The sequence below is a fragment of the Mandrillus leucophaeus genome, unplaced genomic scaffold (assembly GCF_000951045.1).
Source record: "Mandrillus leucophaeus isolate KB7577 unplaced genomic scaffold, Mleu.le_1.0 Scaffold148, whole genome shotgun sequence".
NCBI lineage: Eukaryota > Metazoa > Chordata > Mammalia > Primates > Cercopithecidae > Mandrillus > Mandrillus leucophaeus.
In genome coordinates this window covers 1587729-1613441 of record NW_012101454.1, presented here as the reverse complement: position 1 = coordinate 1613441, position 25713 = coordinate 1587729, and the positions used below count along the sequence as shown (strand labels likewise).

Here is a 25713-nt window from a genome sequence, read left to right as displayed (position 1 = left end):
CAGTTAATTAATACTCGAGAGTGCCAAGTAATTTGATAAACTAGCCGAGGCTAATCTTAAATTTTTGAGGAGGTGTAGATGGGTTTATGTCCAATCGGATATTATTCAGCCTTAAAAAGGAATGAAGTTCTTGGCCAGCTGTGGTGGCTCATGCCTGTAATCCCAGCACTGAGGAAGGCTGAGGTGGGTGGATCATGAGGTCAAGAGTTCAAGACCAGCCTGGCCAACATGGTGAAACCCCGTCTCTACTAAAGATAGAAAAAATTAGCCATGAGTGATGGCATGTGCCTGTAATCCCAGCTACCTGGGAGACTGAGGCAGGGGAATCACTTGAACCCAGGAGGCAGAGGTTGCAGTGAGCTGAGATTACACCATTGCACTCCAGCCTGGGCAACAAGAGCAAAATTCTGTCTCAAAAAAAAAAAAAAACAAAAACGGAATGAAGTTCTGATACCTGCTACAACTTGGATAAGCCTTGAAAACATAATGCCAAATAACATAAGCCAGCCACAAAAGGATAAATAGTGTACAATTTACTAATGGAAAGTACTTAGAACAGGCAAATTCATGGAGACAGAAAATAGAATAGAATGCTGATTACTAGGAACTTGGGGGAGAGAAGAACGGGGAGCTATTGTTTAATGGGTACAGGATTTCTGTTTGGGGCTGACTGAAAGTTCTGGAGAGGGATGGTGATGATGGTTGCACAATATTGTGAATATACTTAATGCCACTGAGTTTTATACTTAAAAGTGGTTAAAATGTCAAATTTTATATATATATTACCACGATAGAAATAATTCTCTCCTCTCTCCAAAAAAGATTCCAGGACTTAGTCAATGGATTAGTCACACTTTGATGAACCTCAATTCGCAAAAACCTGGAATATTTGTTAACAGAGAATACAGTTTTTCCCAAAGAGAGCAATTTATTAAGTTTTCTTGACCAAGGAATGCGAAATTTTCCAGTTGCCTTTGTGGGAGTGTGAGATGTGATATGCAGGGGTCTTGCCGTGAGTTAGCATGGAGAGGAATTATTTATTTGCAAGGCAAGGAGTTCATTGTTGGACTCAGAATAGGTTCCCTGCTGGACTGTCAGCACTTTCGTGGCATGAGCTGTGTCTGCTGGGTACCTGGTGCTCTGCAGATGCTGCGTTCCTCGCAGAGCTCATGTAGGAGCTTGGTAATTGCATGTTGAATGAATGGGATCCCAGGTTTCTGTGTCCTTCTCCCACTCCCGCTCTCATCTCAGTAGGTTTCATCTGCCATGGAATTCGCCAATCGGCTATGCCGCTTCCAAAGATAAGAGCAAAGCCCTGCAACAAACATTTCCTCATCTAAAGACATTATGGTATCAGAGTGGTGTGCTGACACTGGGATGGACAGGGATTTAGGGATGGAAAAAGCATGGAGCCGCCTGTCTTGCCTGTCTCTGGGGTAAGAAAGACTGATGGCTCTGCATGGTGGTGAGAATGAGGCTCTGCCACGATGCTTCAGTCCTCTAATCCCTCCCTGGGCATGTGAGGAACAGCTCTCATTTTGAGTAGGAGGCACAAGGAAGCGCTGGTTTTCTGCAGCTGTCTGTTCATGCCCTGGCCTTTACAATGAGTCATGAGCAGTTATTTACAGGGTCTCTGGGCACTGAGGTATGCTGGTCTCTGAGGTAAATGGTAGATATTATTTCTCCAACTGAGAATAAGAGGTAAACAAATAGATGGGATTTCTCCCTGGTAGAAGGCAGACAAGATGATGAATGGTGGAATTAAGAATCATTGGTATTATTTATGATCCTTGTACAAAGCCTCAGCAGCAATCTGTGCAGTCATCAAATGCTTGCAACTTATATTTAGAGAATAAACAGCAGAAGAACAGGGAGTTGAATAACATCAAGAAACTAAAGAACAAACTTTTCCTCAACTTCAAGGCAAAAACGAGACTCTGGGTGATCATTTCTTCTCTGGCGGCACAGCCTATGATTAGCCATTAAAGAGTCCACATTTCATTGATGTTCTTCTCAGAAATGAATCTACATTTCCTGGTGGTTTTCTGAATGCTTATAAAAATATCATTTGCACATGCCATTTTAGAAGCAGTTGTTTTATGCTGCACTGAAAACTTTTTTTTTCAGTTTTAGGTTCATGCACTGATGTTGGTACAAATGATTTTGTCTAACTTTTAACAGTCTTTCTTGGTTTTCTGTATCTTTACCCTACCGCATTCTGTCCTGGAAACTGACAAAATATTAGCATGGACGAAATGTCAGAGGAATTTTGTGAGTCCTGTTGAAATGGGGCAGAACTGTATCCTTGGAACCAGCAGTGTGGTGGCCAAGGACAAGAGGCAACTATTCTCTGATATATTTTGCTCCACCACAATTGTGTTTTACTTTATGTCTTGTTCTTTTCTTGTTTTTAATCTTGTAAGTCCCTCGACTTTAATACCCTCGTGGATAACATATCTGTGGATCCTGAGACAGGAGACCTTTGGGTTGGATGCCATCCCAATGGCATGAAAGTCTTCTTCTATGACTCAGAGAATCCTCCTGCATCCGAGGTTAGTTTTAAAAATGAACCAGATAAGTGACTTTATTCCCAGCCATTGTTTTTTTCAGTTGAAAACATAATTCTCAATTCTATGTGCAAATAAAAGGGGGGACATGGATAGATGATCCAAATGATCAGAAACAAAGGCTTTTGAAGGTGCTTTAGTCAGCGTCTAGGCAAGAAACACATGGCACACTTAAATTGGATAATTTGAGGGGAGTTTAATCAAAGGACTATATAAAAAATGTGTGGACACAGTGTGGGGTAATCAACAGAGGATAATGCAGTACCTCAGGGCTAGCGAGGGAGGGAGGAAATGAATACCAGAAGCCAGAACAGGTATACGGTGGTGGGTGGAGAGGGTTGCCTGAGAGGAACTTGGCCTCTGGTCAAGGGATCCTCAAAGAACATAATGACGCCATATTGCTATGGTTTAATCATTCATTTGTTACCTGCCTTCCTATTCAACTCCCCCTTCCTGTGTGGTAGTATATGCACAGGTCCATGCAATGGACCAGTCCTGGAGCACATTGGCCAGCCTCTCTAGATCTTCCTGCAGGTGGCAAGATAAATCGCTGGAATTATTTTGGCTTAGAAGATCTCATCTTCCACCTTAGTTACAGTACTCAAAGGTCCCAGTTTTTGTCCATGGTCTTTATTCAGTGAACTATTTTGGGTACAAATAAGAATTTGGAACCTACTTCAATATAGGTATTTGCACATTTACTGAGTTTTCAGTATCTACTAAGGGTACTTATTATTTACATCATATATATGACATCATTTTGACATATTTGTCTGCTGCTGTGTATGTATTGTTAAAGCTGAGTTTTAAGAGTCCATTTCACCTGCCCAACAGGAAAAAAAAGTGTTAAAGCCCGTATCTCTTGGGTTAAAAAAAAATCCAAATGCGTATTTCCATTTACATTATGGCTCTCCTATCTTTTATCTCTAGGTTTACAGGACAACTGTGATCATGTTTAATGGAAATCCTTTTTGCCTTTTGCTAGTTTTTGGCTATTAGGGTTGCTGAATGGTATGTTTAACAGAATTGAAGAAATGTATGCTGTGGAGCGTTCAGTGCTCAGAACTGAGCAGAATGTTAGATTTTAATTGTTCTGGCTTGTTAGCTCATTTAGTTATCTTGGGTTGTTTGCTATAGCATGGACTTGGTTGTTTTTTCTGGAAAAAATACTTCATTTCTAATGATTGCTCTGCAAAGGAATAGTAAAAAGTAGTAACAATTCATTATCTAATGCACTGCCCCAGAAGAGTGATTTAGTTTTATTAACAAGACGCTTAGGTAAGCCAAGGTGCACCATCAACTATTTACCTGTAACTACTACATGTTAATGCTATGGCAATTTCCTAAGACATCTGTCCTTGGTGCCAGCTGTTTTTAAGAGGTCATTTTGAAAGTTCCCACAGACCCTTTTAGATCCAGGCACTGGCCTTCACAGTTGGCCACATTTGTGATGTATATATCCTTTCTTCAAGTCATTATATATTATCATAAAGGCTTAATAATAGATTGTTAGAGTTGAAGGGGAATTTAGAGATAATCTAGTCCCACCTGTTTCACTCTACAGATGAGAAACAAATGGTAAGTGGAAGATCCAAGACACGACCCAGGTCTCCCACCTTAGTGTAGTGAATCACATGCGATTGCTATTTTTGACAGCCAGAATGATCAAATATTGGCTATTTCATATGGTTGGCTTAGCATGATACTATACTATTAATGATGCAATCACATTTCTCCTCAATTAAGTGAAGTAAACTGAACTTACAAAATTTTATACATTTAGAGACAGGAGGTTAACTTTAGAACACCCGAGTATGGTACAGAGATGTGGTTTTTTGGGGGTCATATTTTTTTTTCTCTTTGTCTGCATTTTAAAAACCAGGAATTAAGTGTAAACATCCAGTTCCCTGACTTACCTGAAAATACATGAAAACGGACCTGAATTACTGCATGGCAACCATTTGGCTGTTGTTAAGCGTATTAGTCAAGGTTCCCTAGACGGATAGAACTAATAGGATAGATATATATATATGTAAAGGGGAGTTTATTAAGTATTAACTTACCTGATCACAAGGTCCCACAGTAGGCTGTCTGCAAGCCTGAGGAACAAGGAGAGCCAGTCTGAGTCTCAAAACTGAAGAACCTGGAGTCTGATGTTTGAGGTCAGGAAGCATCAGCATGGGAGAAAGATGTAGGCTGGGAGGCTAGGCCAGTCTCTCCTCTTCATGTTTTTCTGCCTGCTTTATATTCGCTGGCAGCTGATTAGATTGTGCTGCCCAGATTAAGAGTGGGTCTGCCTTCCCCAGCCCACTGATTCAAATGTTAATCTCCTTTGGCAGCACCCTCACAGACACACCTAGAATCAATACTTTGTATCCTTCAGTTCAATCAAGTAGACACTCATTGTTAACCATCACACTGAGTTAACAGCTTCCTCCCTCCACATTTACTTAAGTCCCCACTGCTCCCTAATGTCCCACATCCAGGATGTGCTGCTCATTTGCATTTCCTGCCTCACCCCTGTAGGTTTAGATACTCTCCACCTCTGCTAAAGATCACTTGAGATCCGTACCCACCTGTTCCCAAATGAGGAAACAGGTGTGTTAAGTGTAATTTTGGAACAAAATAGGATTTATCTCATTGTATAAGATTATACGGCTTCTTATGGAGGATGACCCTACGCATAAGGTTGTTTTAAGTGATCTGACAAAAATGTTAATTCAATGTTATTTCTTTCACAGGTGCTTCAAATCCAGAACATTCTAACAGAAGAACCTAAAGTGACACAGGTTTATGCAGAAAATGGCACAGTGTTGCAAGGCAGTGCAGTTGCCTCTGTGTACAAAGGGAAACTGCTGATTGGCACAGTGTTTCACAAAGCTCTTTACTGTGAGCTCTAACAGACCGACTTGCATCCACGCCATAGAAACTGAGGCCATTATTTCAACTGCTTGCCATATTCCAAGGACCTAGTGATCTTAGCTGAACAATGAATGCTGACCCTAAATGTGGACATCATGAAGCATCAAAGCATTGTTTAACTGGGAGAGATATGACGTGTAGGGCTTTTTTTGGAGAATACACTATCAAATCAGTCTTGGAATACCTGGAAACCTCATTTATCAATAAAAATCCTTCTCACTAAAATGGATAAATCAGTTATGTCCATTGTCAGATATTAAGTAACAGTGTGTGACCCCAAAAGTACTTACCCTAAAACATGTGTTGCCTGAAAGCACGTGTATGTATTGCTGTCTTGCCATGTCTTGTTCAGAAGACACAGGGAAGCAGGCCTAGCTCACGTGTCTTCAGAACTCCAGTACTCGCTCAGGGACTCCAGTTCATGGGCCAGAAAACTAGATGTGCATTATGAAGTTCCCCTCTACTCCACGCACATAGCAAGTCTGACGATGGCAGTCAGACTTACTCCTGTTTTCCCTTTGATACATGCCTTTCTCAGTAAATATTAACCTGAATTATTCCAACTCCCCTTGTACTCTTGCTTTTTCAATTCTCCTGTAGCAATGACACATAGGAAAATCTTAAAATTTTTGGGAGTGTTGTCACACCTGAAAATTATGAGTCTCTATGATCTTGGCACAAATTGTACCTTAGAGTGTCTTTGACTTGGTAAAAGGAATTTTGTTCACTGCGATGATTGGATACAGATTGAATCTCATAATTGACTTGGGTTAAGCTAAGTGTCCCCAAGGACTACACTGTTGTTGAGGTGGTGGTACTGCTGGTGGGTTTTTGTTTAATATTTAAACTTGTTGTGGAGGCTGAAAAGAAAAAAAAATTGAAAGGTAAACAAACAAATAGAAAAGATCAACAACCCCTTTGGCTATCTTCTGAGACATGACTAGGAAGAAAACATGACTTTATCATTTTTGTTATAGAAGCTGATATATAAAGGTTACCCATTTTCATTTATTTGTCTGTTTTGAAGGTATAACCTTCATACTGAATTACTTCTTTGGGGTGTTAAGGCAGTGACTTTAGAAACAAATTTTTTTCTTGTTTTTGTTTTTTGAGACCAAATCTCACTCTGTTGTCCAGGCTGGAGTGCAGTGGTGCAATCTTGGCTCACTGCAACCTCTGCCTCCCAGGTTCAAGGGATTCTTGTGCCTCAGCCTCCCGGGTAGCTGGGACTACAGGCATGCACCACCATGCCTGGCTAATTTTTGTATTTTTAGTAGAGACGGGGTTTCACCATGTTGGCCAGGCTGGTCTCGAACACCTGACCTCAGGTGATCTGCCCGCCTTGGCCTGCCAAAGTGCTGGGATTACATGTGTGAGCCACCGAGGCTAGCCAGAAACGAAGTTTTTCTAAGGCATTTGTTATGATGATAGTCTGGCATTTCAGAGAAAATGTTTTGCCAATAAATTGAGAACCACCAACAGTTTAGGATCACTGACTTGAAGTAATAAACAGGAACATTTTGTTTGGGTCAAAAAACCACTTTCTTCACATCAAGATTGGAGTTAGTCATGATTCCAGTGACATAATATCCTGTGCCCTACAAGGGCTCAATTATTCTGAGATGCTGCTCACAGCCCAGGATGCTGGGTTCTCTGAAAGACTGTCTTGAAATTATCAATGAGTGTGATGCTTAGGGACCCCCACCCCCACATATTTCCTTATTTAGAAAGAATGTCCTTTACATCCCTTGTAAGTTGGATTCCTAGGTATTTTATTCTCTTTGAAGCAATTGTGAATGGAAGTTCATTCATGATTTGGCTCTCTGTTTGTCTGTTACTGGTGTATAGGACCTCTTCAAGGAGAACTACAAACCACTGCTCAGTGAAATAAAAGAGGACACAAACAAATGGAAGAACATACCATGCTCATGGATAGGAAGAATCAATATCGTGAAAATGGCCATACTGCCCAAGGTAATTTATAGATTCAATGCCATCCCCATCAAGCTACCAATGAGTTTCTTCACAGAATTGGAAAAAACTGCTTTAAAGTTCATATGGAACCAAAAAAGAGCCCGCATCTCCAAGACAATCCTAAGTCAAAAGAACAAAGCTGGAGGCATCACGCTACCTGACTTCAAACTATACTACAAGGCTACAGTAACCAAAACAGCATGGTACTGGTACCAAAACAGAGATATAGACCAATGGAACAGAACAGAGTCCTCAGAAATAATACCACACATCTACAGCCATCTGATCTTTGACAAACCTGAGAGAAACAAGAAATGGGGAAAGGATTCCCTATTTAATAAATGGTGCTGGGAAAATTGGCTAGCCGTAAGTAGAAAGCTGAAACTGGATCCTTTCCTTACTCCTTATACGAAAATTAATTCAAGATGAATTAGAGACTTAAATGTTAGACCTAATACCATAAAAATCCTAGAGGAAAACCTAGGTAGTACCATTCAGGACATAGGCATGGGCAAAGACTTCATGTCTAAAACACCAAAAGCAACAGCAGCAAAAGCCAAAATTGACAAATGGGATCTAATTAAACTAAAGAGCTTTTGCACAGCAAAAGAAACTACCATCAGAGTGAACAGGCAACCTACAGAATGGGAGAAAATGTTTGCAATCTACTCATCTGACAAAGGGCTAATATCCAGAACCTACAAAGAACTCAAACAAATTTACAAGAAAAAAACAAACAACCCCATCAAAAAGTGGGCAAAGGATATGAACAGACATTTCTCAAAAGAAGACATTCATACAGCCAACAGACACATGAAAAAATGTTCATCATCACTGGCCATCAGAGAAATGCAAATCAAAACCACAATGAGATACCATCTCACACCAGTTAGAATGGCGATCATTAAAAAGTCAGGAAACAACAGGTGCTGGAGAGGATGTGGAGAAATAGGAACACTTTTACACTGTTGGTGGGATTGTAAACTAGTTCAACCATTATAGAAAACAGTATGGCGATTCCTCAAGGATCTAGAACTAGATGTACCATATGACCCAGCCATCCCATTACTGGGTATATACCCAAAGGATTATAAATTATGCTGCTATAAAGACACATGCACACGTATGTTTATTGCGGCACTATTCACAATAGCAAAGACTTGGAATCAACCCAAATGTCCATCAGTGACAGATTGGATTAAGAAAATGTGGCACATATACACCATGGAATACTATGCAGCCATAAAAAAGGATGAGTTTGTGTCCTTTGTAGGGACATGGATGCAGCTGGAAACCATCATTCTTAGCAAACTATCACAAGAACAGAAAACCAAACACCGCATGTTCTCACTCATAGGTGGGAACTGAACAATGAGATCACTTGGACTCAGGAAGGGGAACATCACACACCGGGGCCTATCATGGGGAGGGGGGAGGGGGGAGGGATTGCATTGGGAGTTATACCTGATGTAAATGACGAGTTGATGGGTGCAGCACAGCAACATGACACAAGTATACATATGTAACAAACCTGCAGGTTATGCACATGCACCCTACAACTTAAAGTATAATAATAATAAATAAATTAAAAAAAAAAAAAAGAAAAAAAAGAAAGAATGTCCTGAGTAGTTAGGCTCCCTAACATCTTCAATAAAATGACCACATTCTGTTCTTTCTTATTCTTGACAGAATAGGCAAATTCCATGGAAGAAACAAAAGTCTATCCAATTTGACACAGCACATACTCAAGATCATTCAAAAAGGGACATGCCTTGGTTAGAAATTTCATAACCTACATTGTGAAAAAGAGGAAAACAGCTTAATTCATGTATTCTGTGATTCCCAAATCTAAATTTTCGCACTGACACAGGTTTAGTCACATATAAATTACAGTAGTTTGCGTGTGTGAGAATGAATGAAATAGCCCTCACTTGTTATCTCCAAGTCTTCTGAATTTTTAAGGCTTTAGAAAGAATATCGTTTAAAATAACCCCACACTCTATGATGGTCCTGATTCTTTCTTAGCTTGCCCCTTGCTATGAGAGGCTGACTACTTAATGAATTTGTCACAGAGGTTTTCCTGGCTGAGAGATATTGGAGACTTTGACGGTGAAGCAGCGACAGGGGAACAAAATGATGGGCGAGGAAGCTTCGAGTGCAGGCTTTGCTCTTATAACTTTATGCCCAGTTCCATAATTGTGCTTTCAAATGTAATTCTAGCTGCCAATTTACACTTTACCAGAGTTAAAACTTATTTTTAGTTTCATTTCCATGAAAAATGTGCACTTTGCTCTTGATTGACAGATATGCTTTGACAGTTGATACAGGTTTACCCAGTCAAGGCTTGTTTTAGTTGAAGGTGAAAATGGAAGAGGGAAAAAAATTGCTTCAACAGATCTCAGTATTTCTCTTTTTATTGCATTCGTTGTCTAACAACAATAATACTCATTGGCAAGAAATTTATTTACACTAACAAATTAAATTTAATCACAGGTATTGTTAGACTGGTCATAAAACAAACTGTGATATTTTGCTTGAATGCCTCTGAAAACCAAAGAGTAAGGAATGTCATTTGAAACTTTTTGAACAATCTAGAGAAGTACATATTAACCAAGCACAAGAGAACAATTCAGACGTGGCACTATTGTCTCTTCCATGCAAATGATCAGACATCAAAATGTACAAATTAAACGCTTAGGTAACATGCTATCCATACCTATCAGACTTAAAATTATTTTCAAACAATTCTTGTTCTTTACTGATATACAAAGAAAGCTGAAAAGAAATCAACTTCTTACAGTGGAATAGAATTTATTCTCTTTTATTTTCAGCTGCCCAGTTTTGTCAGTAACATGTAGCAGATGTACAAGTGGTTGCAACACCATTAAAAAATACAAAAGCAGTAGTTATGATATTAAATAATGTTGAATAAAACATATACATATATATTTAAGGAATTTCACTAAGCACTAACTAAATTTCATGTTGTTGGGAGGTGTTATCTGGTTGGAGTGCCTCTTAATTCTTACTTTCTAAGGTAATTTAATTATTTCTTGCCAATTGTTCTTTCATGAATGAATGATTACATCCTTAACAGAAAACCTGGGTGTATAAATAATATAGCTGAAAGAAACAGAAATGTACACCTTCCAACAACATACACTCCCAAACACTTGTGCTGTTTTTGGCAACAACCAAAATGCCATCACTTGCACAAAAAGTAAATAAATGATCATATGATGGCAACATTCACCATAAGAGAGCCAGTAGACAGTGACTTTAAGCATCACAGCCACCAATTATGTCATTTTAGAATTGTGAGCAAATTCACAAGAACACACAGTGCAATTTTTAGCCAAGAAAACTGCAGTCTGCAGTTGAAAATGCCCGAAGCTGCATAAATTTCTTCTGAGCTCCAACTCAGCAATATGCAACCTTGACATCAAAGCATTAGCCAAATATTTGAGGAAATTTTCTTACTAAAATACCAAGTATCTGATAAATCAATTTTACCAAAATATATAAACATATAGAAGGATAAGTGCATTTAGTAGAAATACTTACAATAAAAAAATCTCTTAAAATCTATGAGCCATTCAATGTATACACAACACAAGAAGTGGCAATAAGGCTATGATTATAGCTCCAGGTCCTGACTGACCTTACCAAGTTCCATACACAAATGTATTTTTTAATGCCATGTGATTGTAGTGTGTGTGCATGTGTAAGGTGGGAGTTATATTCACACATATGTAGTTCTGAACATCTACACAAATGGCATGCACATTGTTGAGAAGTTGTCTGTTCTCTTATTCCTTACATCTTACTGTTGAATCCCTAGCCGTTTTGGGGTTGGGTTAGGGTCAAGCATAGGAAATCATCATATTTCTTTCCTTCTCTACTCTTGAGGATCTGGAATCAGGTCACAGGCTGTGCTGGGTCCACATGCTTACATATGCGAACCTTCAAGTAACTACCATTCCATAGGCCCACATAGACACCATGCACGAGCAAATAAGGACCCTCTGTCTACCATAAATAGAACTTGTTGCTTTCACTTACCAGAAGCTGATTCTGTCGGCTTTCTCTTTGCCCCTCCAACTTCTTAGTTGGGCCTATTCTATGCCGCTACTTCAAGTTACTCAAATGTGTTTTGTCTGGTGTTATTTTTTTCTCCAGTGTTTTGGACCAAGACTAGATTTCCTGAGACTTTAAATACGCAAGACAAATGCAAACAAAATCTGCCAACATACCCAGGCTGCTTTTCAGGAGTGAATCACTGAAGCACATTCAGATTTCCTATAACCCTGCTTTCTTTTGGGAATGTACAACCCTCCCCCAGCTTCCCACCCCCCATCATAATGTAAACGATTCTAATAGAAAATATGGATGTTTTGGCTGGGGGTGGTAGCACACGCCTGTAGTCCCAGCTACTTGGGAAGCTGAAGCAGGAGGATCACTTGAGCCCAGGAGTTTGAGGCTGCAGTAATACATGATGGTACCACTGCAGTCCAGTCTGGGTGACAGATGACAGAAAAAAAAAAAAAAAAAAAAAAAGAAAATACGGACATTTTATTTCTGGACTTTATCCTTAAATGCTTAGCTTTAGAATAGTGTACAGGTACATCCTTGATAAAAAGTAAATTTTAAAAGATAGAAAAGAACTGTGCTTTTCTCTTCCACTTTACCTTTTCGTTCTGAGACCACTAAGGTCTTTGCATTAAGTAGGTGATGTGAACCCTAGTGACCACTGTCCACCAAAGTGTCCCTCATCTCCAGCTCTGTCAGGAGTACCTTTAGTTACTCAAATGGAAATATCTCAGTGTAATGATGGGGCTACAACATATCCAAAGTGTAGATGGTTCTCTCAGGGTTGCTGGAACAGCTTCCTTTAGAATCCTCTAGAACACTACTGTTAAACACTGGATCTCCTCTTGAAGTTTAGTCTGCATAACCTTTAACACTTAAACATGAATCAGAGTATCTATATAAATGGAAATTTTTATTTCCTTTTTACAAAATGCAATTTTCAAGCACATGTTAATTCTGGTGCACAACGAACCCACACGAGTTCGTCTTCAGCAGAAACTCTAACGGCAGAGATGCTAGATCAAACCACCTGTGACCATTTTTGTAGCTTGGGTCTGGGATATTTTAAGATGTCAGGCGAGGGATGACTACAGTGTCACAGATAGTGGCAAAGGTAAATCTGGTTCCTCATTTTCCCTCTTGCCACTTTGTTTCCAACAACAATGGAGCAAAAGGTAGACAGTCCCATTTTGTGCCAGTTGAAAGCTGAGTTTGGCTTTAGCACCTATCATACTGCAATCATGAACTGCTGTGGGTTAAAAAAGTTTGTATGATGTTGAGGGTGTGAAATCAATGTCAATCCCAGCTAAAGGATGACAGCCACAGTGCAGCTTTATTGTCATGAAACTAAAGGGGGACTTCATCAGGAATGTTAGAATGGATGAAATGAGGTTTCTTCCCTAACTTAACATTCTGCAGTAAATTCCTGATTCAGGCAAAAAAAAAAAAAGAATGAGATAAGTATTACATAAACTGTAAGTTACTTGAAGGGAGATGGTCTTAAACAAAGTAATCTGTTATAAAACTAACATCCTTTAATGGAAAACCCTGACCCAGATACAGCTCATACAATGCTTTCCGTCTGCAGCTTGGCCTCTTCGCCACACACACCCTCCCAGCAAAGCATAACCTATACCCCAAAACACTTTTGGCTGTTGTTAGAATCATACTGAGCTCTTCTTTAGGGAACACAGTTCATAGCCTCCAGATATTCCCTTTTTTGTTCATTTTCTGATAATAAAAACCTGCAAAGTGTTTAAGGTTGATGAAGTAACAATTCTGTATTAAATTGTAAGGACAGTGAACACCACTAGCATTAAAGTAGGAATTGTGCAAGACATTGGAGCCTCGATTAGGTATCATGCACTACAGTCAATAAAAGAAATAATAGGAAAACAAAATGTGCACAAGATCTGAGGTCTTTCACTTTGTTTTCATACCCTTCATCAGTTTATATCTTACGCTTTGTAGGGCAATCAAACCAAGTGACTTTTACAATTTCATCTGTTTTAAGTGGTAATGCTAAAATAACTCATTTAGGACTAAAATTACTATAATTTAACTAAAAAATCAAAATCGTTATAATACTAAATGATTTAAGGAATAAGAATTTGATTTATAACATTGTCAGTTGGACACTGATCTAAACATTCAATGTACAAACAAAGTTATAAAGAAAAATACTTCTAAGACGTTTAAGAAAATGCAATATAATAGATCATAAATTAGGTGCAAAAACAAGACACTTATAGACATTTCCAGTATATACATCCATTTTCAAATATTACCAAAGTGTAAACATAACTTAAGATAATCATCCTTCTATCTCTACTCTTGAATACAGTGAAATTTCCAGTGTGATCCAGGTCACTTTTTTCCCAAAGATAAGCAAAAATGGCAAAAATTTACAATAGCAAGCACTAATATTACCAGAGTTTTTCTAATTTAGTGTTTTAGTATTAGAAAATTTTGCCAAATTTTATCGCTCATTAATAGTGGCTTCTTATTTCTCATGATGTTAATAAATAACAAAGCACCAGACATCTCAAGATATTAATAGAGTATCCAAAATGGCAGTTTCATTATCATACCCCAAATGAAGACAGACAGAAAAACATAATGGTGACTTTGATAACTGTAAAACACAATGTTACTTCATGTTAACGTTTCTGAGGCTTGAATGAATGGTCTGTACCTAATGACAAAACAGCTGAAGCATAACAGACAATACTCTGGCAATGAAAAGAAAACAGGCCTTGGCGGTAGAACAGAATTAAAAATGTCTAGTTTAGATACTTTCCGAATTCAGATTTTCAGATAAGCAAAAATAATTTTTTTAAAGAAAAAAATCACACTGTTATTAAAATACAAGATGGGGCTATAAGGGAGTTCCCTTAATCTGTTACACTCAAAAGCCTTGCCCAGGCCCTGCATATGGAATACTTCCAGTGGAAGATACGATGATGCTGGGAATGGAGCAGAGATTCCCATAAAGTAAAAGAAGTAAAATACTGTCCAAGAACTCATGTGGCCTCAAGTCTTATGTTGAAACTTGTCCTTTGGAAAGTGGATAACCTCAGTTTAGAGTCAATGCAGCAAAGAGAACCAGATACATGAGCATAAACTACAAAAACCCAAAAAACCCTCATCACACGAAATTTCTCAAAACGAGTTTATTTTCTCCTTCTTCTGCCCCAGTCTCCTGCACTTAGGACTTAGTTTGGTGAAATTCAGAAATCCTTAATACTGGCTTAAAATTAGTATAAGTTCCTCCACTACTAAAGTGTATCCTATGCAGTGCCTTAAACAAACTTTTTCTGTAAAATTGGAAATCTTTAAAGTATGGAAAGGAATGGCTCAGAAAAACTATTCAAAATCTCCCTAAAATGTTAACTGACAGTTCTTCTTTATAGGAACATTCTTTGTACTAAAAAAAAAAAATTGGTTCTCCAGTTGAATATTATTCAAATCTAAATTTCCTCAAACTGGTATTTCTACTTTTCTTAAAAGTACATTTGTTAAAACACTAACTGAGCCCACCTGGGAAATCTTGAGTAGAAACTACGTGATGAGTTCCTGATTGTGACATAGACAGGCTGAAGACCAGCCAGAATGTTCCCCAGGAGAGGAAACCTGAAAATGGTGGTTTCCTTAAAAATCAATTTCCTGTTCAATTTCTTGGGTTGGGTGGGGGGAAGGGGAACTGTGTTGTGTTTGCCAGTGTTGCTGAGATGCTGAACACACAACAGTAGCAAGGTCAACAGATCCCAATATCCCATGGCTGCATTAATGTCTGATTTTTTTCTTTCGTGTTCAGCTATATCTAGAGGATAAATATTACTCTCAGAACCTAAGGTAATACTCACATACACAATCTTAAGGCTTTTGCTTTTTTCAGTGGTTAACAAATAGCTATAATTTCTTTTCTTTCTTTTTGATGCCTAGCAAGCAGAATGGCTTGCATGCCTTTTCCCTTAGTAGGTAACTATGGAGCAGAGCATCCATGTTTCCACAGCAGGGTGGTCTTACTGTCCAGACTCAGAATTAAGAGTGAATCTTTCCCACACACTGGAGTAGGTTTTGCAGCCCTAGAAGTAAGTACTGGTCCAGATCTCATGGCAGGGTGCTCTCTGCCATGCAGACAAGTGCAATTGCCATTTCAGGATCCCAAACTGAAAATTCACAGTGCTCCATCAACAACACCAGGGTGTATCATGCTCTTGTTGGGTGGGGTCAAGCTAGTTCTCCAAGTGACAAAACACACCCAACACAACACAAGATGTTGCTAAGTTAGAGAAGAGCAAAACACAGCTACTTAAATGAAATGTCTGGTTTGTTAATAAATCAAAGGTGGCTTGGGACTATGTCAGTAGTTAAAATTAAGAGTGCCTTCTATTGCAGAAAATGCAGTTATTCAACACACGGTTCCTCAACCGGCCTAGAGCCGCATTACCCTTATCATTTAGTTTCTTCTTCATCCTCTGGAGGAGAGCAGGGCAGGAAGAGGTGGGGACTTCTCTTGGATAATCTCCATCTTCAGTAAGAGGGTATGTGTTACTGCTCACCAGCACCGTCGGCTGCAGTTGACGTCATCTTTTCTGTTTTTTTGGACTTCCTCTGCATTTGCTCTTGTTCCTTTCTCCTTAGCTTTTCTCTTTGTTTTTCCATTTTCTCTTGGGCCTTCCGAGCCTTCTCTAGAGACATCTTCATTTCCTTGAGTTTCTTTTTGACCACTGCTCGGTCCTGGGATGCTGTCATTCCAAGAGCCTAAGAAGGAAACACACACACAAACTGAATTTGAAAACCAGTGAGCCCTCTGATGATGTTAATATACCATATGTTCAAGTTTGTAAACTAATTCAAACATAAAAGAGATAAGAAAAGAGGAAGAGCTAGTTACATTTGTTAAAAATTAACACACTGGGGGCTACCCTTTTTCTTTTGTTCTTTGAAGTCCCTTGCAAAGTATACCCTAAAACTCATTAATTAAATGCTTTCCAAATTAGTAATTAATGGGTGAATGAATGGAAAAAAGGCACAATTCTCCTTCTCCAGCCTTTGGGCTGTAGACATTTATAGGTAAAGGTATTGCTAAACTCATCAATATTTTCAAAGCATAGGAGTGAACACCTGCTGTCACAGAGGGCTCCAAGAAGGGCAAGAAGAATTGAAACAGCTTCCTTTCTGCCAATGTTTTCATTACAATGAGAACCAAAAGTGTCTTTGGGGCCAGAATGCTCGTGTCAGCATGACTAACCATTCTTTCCCTGTAGGTAGACCTATAAAGGAACCTTGATTATAATGAGGAGGTTGCTCGATGAACTTAGAATTCAGAATAAGGGGAGTTGCTTATGTACTTTAAATGTTTCGTGACCTTCAGAATCAACAGCAGGATGCATCTATCTATCTCCCCAACAGGGACAGCCTTGTCAATGGGGCCTTCATATTCACAAGCTATTGATTGATCTCTAACCTTTTCAAGACTGTCAAGAGATACTCATCTGCCCGTCAGCCCAGCAGGGGGCTGAGGCGGGGGCATGGAGCTTGGGGTTACATGGAGTTGGCTGTAAGCTCCTTTCTCCCTTTCCCAAAGGAATGGATGCCACCTTGGTCTCTAAGGGAGATGGACCGGACAAGTGGAAATGAAAGTGCCATGGAGGGGAGGGAAGATGTGTGTACATACTTGGAGAAAAAAACTTCTGGGGAAAACATCATCCCAGTTTGGGAGTAGTGTGTAAGGAATAGTGGAGGTGAAGGAGAAATGAACAAGGAAAAGAAGAGTCGTGGATCTGGGTCTTAATTCCAACGTGATGAAAAAGTCCACAGTGGCCATGATTAAAACTCACACTACATCAGAAGGAAGGAGAGTTAATATATGGACCATGTGTTGCCAGGTGGAAGCAATGGAGTGGGTCCCTCGCTCTCCTAATCAGCAGCCTACCATTTAATTTAGAACCCCTGATGGACTTTCTGAAACTTCATTTACTACTCAGAAAGAATTCAACATCCTTTCTGCTGAATGTTGATGAGAATTACCTCTCAGATATGCAGAGTGCTCTTATCTAATGAAAACATTTTAGGTGCTTTGAGTAATACAAGTTATACCTGGTAACCTAACACAGACATATAATTCTTTACCTTAAGTTTATTTCCATCCAACTGCAGGAGCTGCTCTCCAGTGATGTTTTGGGCACTGAATTCAGATACATACTGCTCCAGATTTAGGCTCATTAACCAGTGAGAAACCTGCTGCACACTCCATTCCTGAACGGCCCGATTCTGACACTGACTGTGTTTGGGAGACTGTCCATCATCAAGGATCTGAGATAGGAATGTTACGTAGTGTTGTTAAAGGACCAAGATACTATGGCTCATATTATGCTATCAGAAGGAATTTCTTAACCTATGAGAGCCACACTTATGTTTAAACCAAAATATGATAAGCTAATGGTTCTAATGGTGGTAGAAAAAATACTTATTACCTATATGTTCTTATGTTTTTGGAAGTTTAGAAATTCCCCCATAATAAAAAAGCAGCATTATTAATGTAGGAAGTTTAATATAGAAGAAAATACATTAATTTTGCAAGCTTTTACATCAAAATAGTCTGGACAGATTATAAGAGGTAGAAAATAAATATTTCATAAATCTCTATATGCAATGCATCACTTATCCTCTAATAAGACACTGGAATTTTGTAAAAATATATTAACAAATACTGCGGTATCTTTCACTTGGGAGAGGAGAGCATTAAGCTCTCAAGCCTTCTTAGGGGAAGTTTCACAACCATTATTTCATTCGAGCAGCAAGCAAACTGTGAAGAAGGTAGGGCAGATAATATCCATAATTACTTTTAAGAAATGAGGAAACGGTTGGGCGCGGTGGCTCACATCTGTAATCCCAGCACTCTGGGAGGCTGAAGTGGGTGGATCACTTGAGGCCAGAAGTTCGAGACCAGCCTGGCCAACATGTCGAAACCCCCTCTCTACTAAAAATACAAAAATTAGCTGGGTGTAGTGGCACATGCCTGTAATCCCAGTTATTCAAGAGGCTGAGGCAGGAGAATCGCTTGAACCTGGGAGGCGGAGGTTGCAGTGAACCAAGATTGTGCCACTGCACTCTAGCCTGGGCAACAGAGTGAGACTGTCTTTAAAAAAAAAAAAAAAAGAAAGAAATGAGGAAACTGAGGCTGAGGAAGTCTATGTGATCTGTTCAAGATCACACAGTTAGTAAGTGGTAGAGCTCAACAGTTAGGAGTTTATTCCAAATTTCTGGCTCTGTCCACTGCAGAATATTCCTTTTAATAGTGCAAAAGGACAGGTTGGTTCCTAGACCCACTAAGCTGAGAGGAGATGAAGGTGATGATAGGTCTTGGAGGAAAGACAGGAGTCACCTTGGTGACCCATAAAGGGAACACAGAAGAAGGGATGCGGTAAGCTGAGATGAAGGCAAAGAGGAGGAAAAAGAATGGACCATGTCAATGTAATGGTGATGGAAAATAAATCAAGGAACTCTGGAGGTGCAATGCGGAGATTCTCTTAACTTAGGAACATCTTTTAAACTAAGATATGACAAGGGCAGAGAGTAAAGCTATTTAACACAAGGAAACCCTTCACTACAGAGGAAGGTATTCTTGTATTGTCTCATTTTTCAGCCATCTCCAAAGAAAGAAAAAGCACATTCAAACAATAGCACACAAGCCATCACACACAGCCCACTGATAGCTCACCTCGTCATCTATCATATCCAGGCTCTGAGCGAGGGAGCGATAAAAGAATCAAGACGAAAAGTGTTACAGAAACAGGAGACACAACATACATAGTACATAGTTTTAATAAAACGAAAATTGCACCAAACTTGAAGAATACGGGCAGAAAAGCTTACGAGAAAAAAAAAAAGTTTTATGAATCAAAAATCATGTTACAAAGAAATAGTAAGAACAAACATTTAGAGCAAAAATATCTTTATTTACGGTGCTTTCTGTCCTCCCCCCATTTTTCAAGGAACTAAATCACTAACCTCACTTCCTGACTCTCTCGTGCACATTTATCTCCTGATAATTTGTAGTAATACTAATTTTGACCCTTGCTTCTAAATAAATGGTTCTCATGCTATTTTCCCTCTTTATCAAAACTATCTCTGTCTACTGCAATGATTCTCAATCAGAGACCTCAACCTAGTCAGAGAAAGTATCAGAATCTTGGAGTGAGGGTGGTTGTAGGAGGAGGCAAGGAAAAAAAAGGAAGGAGTAATTCGTAAACTTCGATGTGATTTCTGAGCTGTTCCCCCATGTTTAACTCTGCACTGCCCAGCCTCCCCATCATGTGTGTTTACATATACATGTAAAAGGGGCCCCTGGAAAGCTTAAGAACAAGATTTTGCTTTTATGTTGAGAAAGGGAGGGAGAGAAATCCTGAAGACTTCATATTAAATATAAATCACAGTCTTGATGATTTCTATGCAAGATCTACTCTGAAAACATTTTCCTGGTGATGGTTCATGGGTAAAATGTCACATTTGACAAAGCAGTTCTGTCACAGTGCCATGAAAGTACCTCATCTGATGACAGTGCTAAGGACTGAGAGAGCCCTGGTGTTTTAGGTTCTGCTCCTAAGCCGCTGAGGTCTGCTGAACTGGTACTGCTGGGACTGAAGTCATCATTGAAGGTAAAATTCTGTAAAAATAAATGAAGCTCAGTGTTACATGAGTGCAGTGAGTGAGCAAGAGGTAGGTGTTTCTGCAAGTTCTAAAAAGGCTCTTTTAAACCATCTTAGCAGAAATTCATGTATGATTTGGTGATGACCTTTAACGGGACAGCGGTTGAGAATGCTGCACCTTGTGCGGTTGAGGGAATTCTGGGTGCTTTCTTCATATGATGAAAGGATAGATGTTTTAGAGAAATGATTCTTCAATCTCTCTTCAAGGGTACAGAATTCATTATCCTCTGCAACTGCTCAGAGGAATAATATTAATAAGCCTATCTTCTTTGACCCTAATCGTGATGAGTAACAGTGTAAGTAAAAATACAAGATGGTGTGGAGGGGCTGAGTTATTAGGAACAGATGGCAATTCATATTAGAAAGGTAGCTAGAGCACCCCCTGGGAAGGATCGCTTATTGTTGGCTGTGATAAATACTATGAGAAATGGCAGATCCTCTCCTGGATGTACCCTTCAAGATGATGAGTTCTGGGGGAGGTCACAGTCTGACAATACCCTAGTAGTTACATGCTGAAATACAACTCTCTCACAGCACCAGCAGAGCATCAAGGAGGCTGCCACACAGCACAGACACAGGTTTCCAAATAATCACCTGGGGGTGGGGAAGGTGGGAGTGTATTAAGCTTCCCCAGAACTTCATTAAAATGTTCAGTGGATATGAAAATCAAACAACAATGACTACGTAGCTGCACTTGTAAAAACATTTTTAACCAAATCTGGAGTCTCTACAGTGCAAGATACTGGTGGAATTCTTTGAATAGCATTTAGATGCCTCAGTTCCAATACTGAAAATGTTTCAAGACCAAAGTGATGTGCTGCTGTCAAAACTTCCTTTGCTAGTAATTCTAAAATGGCTGGATTTCCAGGAACTCTAAGCACTTGACCAACACCATCTTGTTTCTATTCCATTTCCTTAGGAATTGGACTGTTAGTTTTCCACTAGGTTCCTTTATATTGGGTTTAGTTGGTTATCAAAAATAAATACCATGCCAGAGGCTGGAGACTTCAGTACCGAACAAACTCCAAAGTTTGCTAAAACTTCAGAAAAGAAGTCTAGGTTAGAGCACACCGAGCTAGGCCAGCAGAACATTTAAGCAGCAGGACATTTAACATAAACATTACCATTTGGTACCCCAGTCAAAACCCTTTGAGCTGTTGAAAAGATTTAAATTGAAACTGAAAAGAATTAAATTCAAGTAACATTAACCACGTTTCTGTTTGAGAAAGAAAAGCGAACACAGATAAAAGGAGACCAAACAACGTGTGAAAGTTAGCCACCATATGTGTTTCAACAAAATGTTAGATAAGGTTTGCAGTGTCATGCTGGAAATAACCATCATGCATTTAAAAACGAGTAACACCCATGCATATATTTCCTAATTCTGTTAAAGAACTTTGGTGATAGAATTATACAGCAGTTGTTCAACATAGAAGTTTGATATTAAAAGAGGAAATAAGTAAGGGTGCTATGTCAGCATTGGTTTGTTTTAAAGAGTTTCACTTAGATGTACTGAGCACATATTCAGTCTCAAATTTATTTGCTTTTCAGTAAATCTTGAAGCACAGTGAAATAGTTTAGTAATGAAATTTAAAGTAGAATACTGGGTAAACAGATATATCACTCTGTTCTATGATTCAAATGCATCCTTCCCAGCATGGCTTAACTGTCAAACTGAGATTAAATAGCAATATGTGAAAAGATAGGCAAATCAAAGAGTAACGTACAATCTAGAATGAAACAGTATTAAAGAAGGTGATGGTTAAATGAGGCTTTCTTTTCCCCACACAAGAAATACCATGCATTGTTTATTGCAGTGTTATTACATTGGTTTCTTGGATCCAGACTACAGACATAAGTTGAGAATGCCTTCCAGAGATTGAAGAGGAGGAGGGATTTGGGTTTCTCTTGTTTGCTTTTGTAATCCATGTGTTTTCTACCTTAGACCCCTTTTTATCTGAAATTAGAGTCTCAGGAGAAGGCTGAAGGGAACTTGTAGGTGCAGGCAGGTTCCTGAAGGAATAGGATCCTTTCCGGCTGTCATTAAACCATGAAAAAGGCATGCAAGGAGAACGAGTGGAGGTCTGAGCTGTTGAACGTGGCTTGGGTGTCCAGTTTTCCAGTCTGCCTCTGAAGATCCTGTTTTGTGAAAAGAATGGGTGTGTTAGATAAAGAAAGGGCAGATAAAAGACTTACTGAACCAAAGGACTCTGAATATAGTTTGAAGTAAGAATTTGAGACACTGTTCTACTCAACAGAGTAAAAATTTTGCACTTTTGAATACACTAATCTTAATAGTTATCTTTTTGCCTCTAAATGGATTCTGTGACAATGATCAACATTTTCATATTGTTATTGCCATGGTGAATTTTTATAAAATGTGCCTAATAAGTGTATGTGGATGAATTATAATCAGGGAGGGGCACAGTCTTTTAGGAACTGCTATTAGGTTGATCACCACAGCATTTCCTTTATCTGGGTGACATGCCTCACAGCTAGGGACATTAGCTCATAAGCAGTATTCTTTCCTGTCTTCCACTGGACTTGTGTTCCCAAGGGTCTGAGACTTAAGAAAATGATATATTTAAATGATTTAGAAATTTCAGGGTTCATAATGCTTTAGGTAGAATACACAGTTTATTGGTTTTTCACCAGAATCTTAGTGCCTTTTCTCAGGAGGAGTAGGAGATCTGAAGTCCTCATCTCCCACTTGGAGGGCCAGGGTTCACCACCTTCTAAGTACATGGTCTCAGGCCTTCTCTTGGCCTTTAGTTCTCCATCTGTAAAAGGTGGATATTTTTATGTATCTCATTGTGTTTGTTAAGAATTAAATGAGATAATATGTGAAAGTGCTTCAAAAACTGTCAAAGGTCTATGTTTACTGTTTAACATTTAAAGGATTCAAAGGCATTTGAGGAACACAGTTTGAAAACAGATTTTTTTGTCTTAATGTAGGTTCTTTCGTATCTGTAATTATCTTTTAGTTAAGAGAAAAAAATAACTATCAGAAACCAAAGTAGGAATGGGCAGCAGTTTATATGCATCTTGGAAGAGGTCAGCCTTGCCATTTGATGGAATGCCTATTATTTGATAGCTGCTGATATCACGACAAAACAGATTCCCTTTCAATTAAAAGTGCCTGAACACCACAGCCAGACAACTTCTGTCCCACCACATGTATACTGAATTTCAGTCTTCTTACATCTCATTTCAAATATATTTTGAAATGTATTTCCAGTTTATATAAATAGTATAACACCTAACAATTCCCATTTATTTCCAAGTATTATTGTGAGAATCAAATGGGACATGAATGTAAAAGCATCTTGTAAACTGTAAAGCAAGGTAAAAATGAAAAAAAGAATCAAATGGGACATGAATGTAAAAGCATCTTGTAAACTGTAAAGCAAGGTAAAAATGTAAAGACTGATAACTAAAGAGAATGAAGAAGTCAGTGAGGTTCTGATAAAATATTGAGATCAGCATGCTGGGCGAACCAGATGTCATCCTACACATGGTCTACACTCTAGGTGAGGCACTCCAAAAATATGAATCTGGATGATTATATAGGAGAGGGAAAGCTGTTCCCTCTGCAGCCTCTGGGGAGGGTGGAGGCAGAAATCTGATCTCCTTAGTGTAAATTCAACTTGGGAAGGATCTTGGGCTCTGACCCTTTGGGATGTAAACATGTGTCTCTAGGGAAAGATATGACCAGTGGCTCCATCTTCACAACTCTGGGAATGTCTCCATGTAGCTGGTCTCATCCCCCTCTTCCACTCAGCCTCCTTAAATGTCACCACATCACCTCTGCCGAGGTAAACCTCTCTGGAGTTCTCACTATCTACGCACTCACAATTCAACTTCTGTTTCCTCTTTTTTTTTTTTTTTTTTTGAGACAGGGTCTCGCTCTGTCACCCAGGCTAGAGTGCAATGGCACAATCAAGGCTCCCTGCAGCCTCAACCTCCTGGGCTCAAGCAATCTTCACACCTCAGCTTCCAGAGTAGCTAAGACTTACAGGTATGCGCCATCGTGCCTGGCTAACTTTTTTATTTTTTGTAGAGATAGGGGTTTATTATGCTATTGAACTCCTGCCTTGGCCTCCCAAAGTGCTAGGATTACAGGTGTGAATCACCACACTCGGCCTCATAATTTATTTTCCGAGGCTTGTTTTTTTAGCTTAGATTCCACATTCTAGTAAAAATGCCTAGAAAGCTCTAGCTGTGCAGAAACATACAAATATTTTCTCTGCAGTCCCATACTCTTATAATTGGGTATCTCTGAGGAAGAACTGGACCTGATGATCATTATCCCCTCTGGTTATAGATTTCTGAATCAAGAGAATTTTTAAGAGTTTCATCCACAATTGCAATAAAGTATAGTAGTGCTTAAATATATGGATGTTGTTTTAAAGTTTATAAATAGGCCATGATTAATGACAGCATGACAATCTTGTCCTACTCCCAGTGTACAGCCTTTGTAACAATGTTTTTAGAACAATCACTATTATCTTTAAAAACAAATAGGGAGAAAATAAGAATTGTTTTCTACTTGTGGTCATTCTGTTGCTTTATTTGAAAAGGACTTTTGGTAGTCCACATCCTGTCCAAGCAACATTTGAAAAAAAATCTGAAGGTCACATCTAATTAAACTCTTTCACAACAACATTTTCACTGTCAGAAAAATATTTAAGACTAATAAGTCCACATGGACCCGTGTACCCAGCACTGAGGAGGGTCTTGAGGCCATGTGGTTCCTACATGTGTGGTGAAGGAGATCATGGAAGCTGGGCCTCTGGGGATACCCAGAGGCTTTCTTTCCCCAGCTTTGCACACCAAGTTAATAGACAGGAAGGAGGAAGAGCCAGGAAGAAGGCAATGAGAGGCCACTTCTGAGAAGACACCTATGTCTCCACAGTGGCAAACCACCAGATTCATGGATATTTTGAAGAATATTTTTCAGTTTCCCACGAGGCTTGGCTGTGTCCCTGCTGAAGCTGTATCCTGTATCTCTCATTCCTCTGTGTATATCTGTGATTTCAAAACTCCATGAACTGATATAATCCCTGGGTACTTGCAAGTATCCTTAAAGAACTGAACAGTGAGTGGTATGCTTTCATTTCTTGGACCTAGAGAACATTTATTTGAAAAAGGAAATTTTTACTTTAAAATTACAGATCTATCAGGTTAGCAGACACACTTTCTAAAATAAATGTCAATTTCCTTCTGAATAAATTGAACTCTTGGGCCCACGATAGAATCAGAAAGGGTTTGGGAGCAGTTATTCTATGTTGATCATTCTTATAGTCTATTTCACTTTGTGGGAGAAATCCATTAGGAATAACACAAAATCCTTCTTTCCTTATTTGTTTCCTTCCTTTCTCCTTCCTTCCTTCCTTCCTTCCTTCCTTCCTTCCTTCCTTCCTTCCTTCCTTCCTTCCTTCCTT

The 25713-nt window shown here is 39.1% G+C and overlaps 2 protein-coding genes across 3 annotated transcripts in view; one reads left to right on the top strand and one right to left on the bottom strand.

Annotated features, from left to right (window-relative positions):
- The window catches only part of PON1 (paraoxonase 1), a 31917-nt gene extending 25515 nt beyond the window's left edge, over nucleotides 1-6402 (top strand). Inside the window, exons 8-9 of the mRNA XM_011974683.1 lie at nucleotides 2424-2552; nucleotides 5309-6402. Of these exons, the coding sequence (XP_011830073.1) occupies nucleotides 2424-2552; nucleotides 5309-5467 (288 nt within the window). The 3' untranslated portion in view covers nucleotides 5468-6402. The remainder of the gene's footprint in view (nucleotides 1-2423; nucleotides 2553-5308) is intronic.
- A 9039-nt stretch (nucleotides 6403-15441) lies between these two features.
- PPP1R9A (protein phosphatase 1, regulatory subunit 9A) overlaps nucleotides 15442-25713 on the bottom strand; it is a 405188-nt gene continuing 394916 nt past the window's right edge. For both annotated transcript variants that reach the window (XM_011974681.1, XM_011974682.1), the window contains exons 17-20: nucleotides 22096-22408; nucleotides 20107-20226; nucleotides 17691-17873; nucleotides 15442-16319 (exon numbers count right to left, since the gene is read on the bottom strand). In XM_011974681.1, coding sequence (XP_011830071.1) covers nucleotides 16107-16319; nucleotides 17691-17873; nucleotides 20107-20226; nucleotides 22096-22408 — 829 coding nt within the window. In that variant the 3' untranslated portion in view covers nucleotides 15442-16106. The remainder of the gene's footprint in view (nucleotides 16320-17690; nucleotides 17874-20106; nucleotides 20227-22095; nucleotides 22409-25713) is intronic.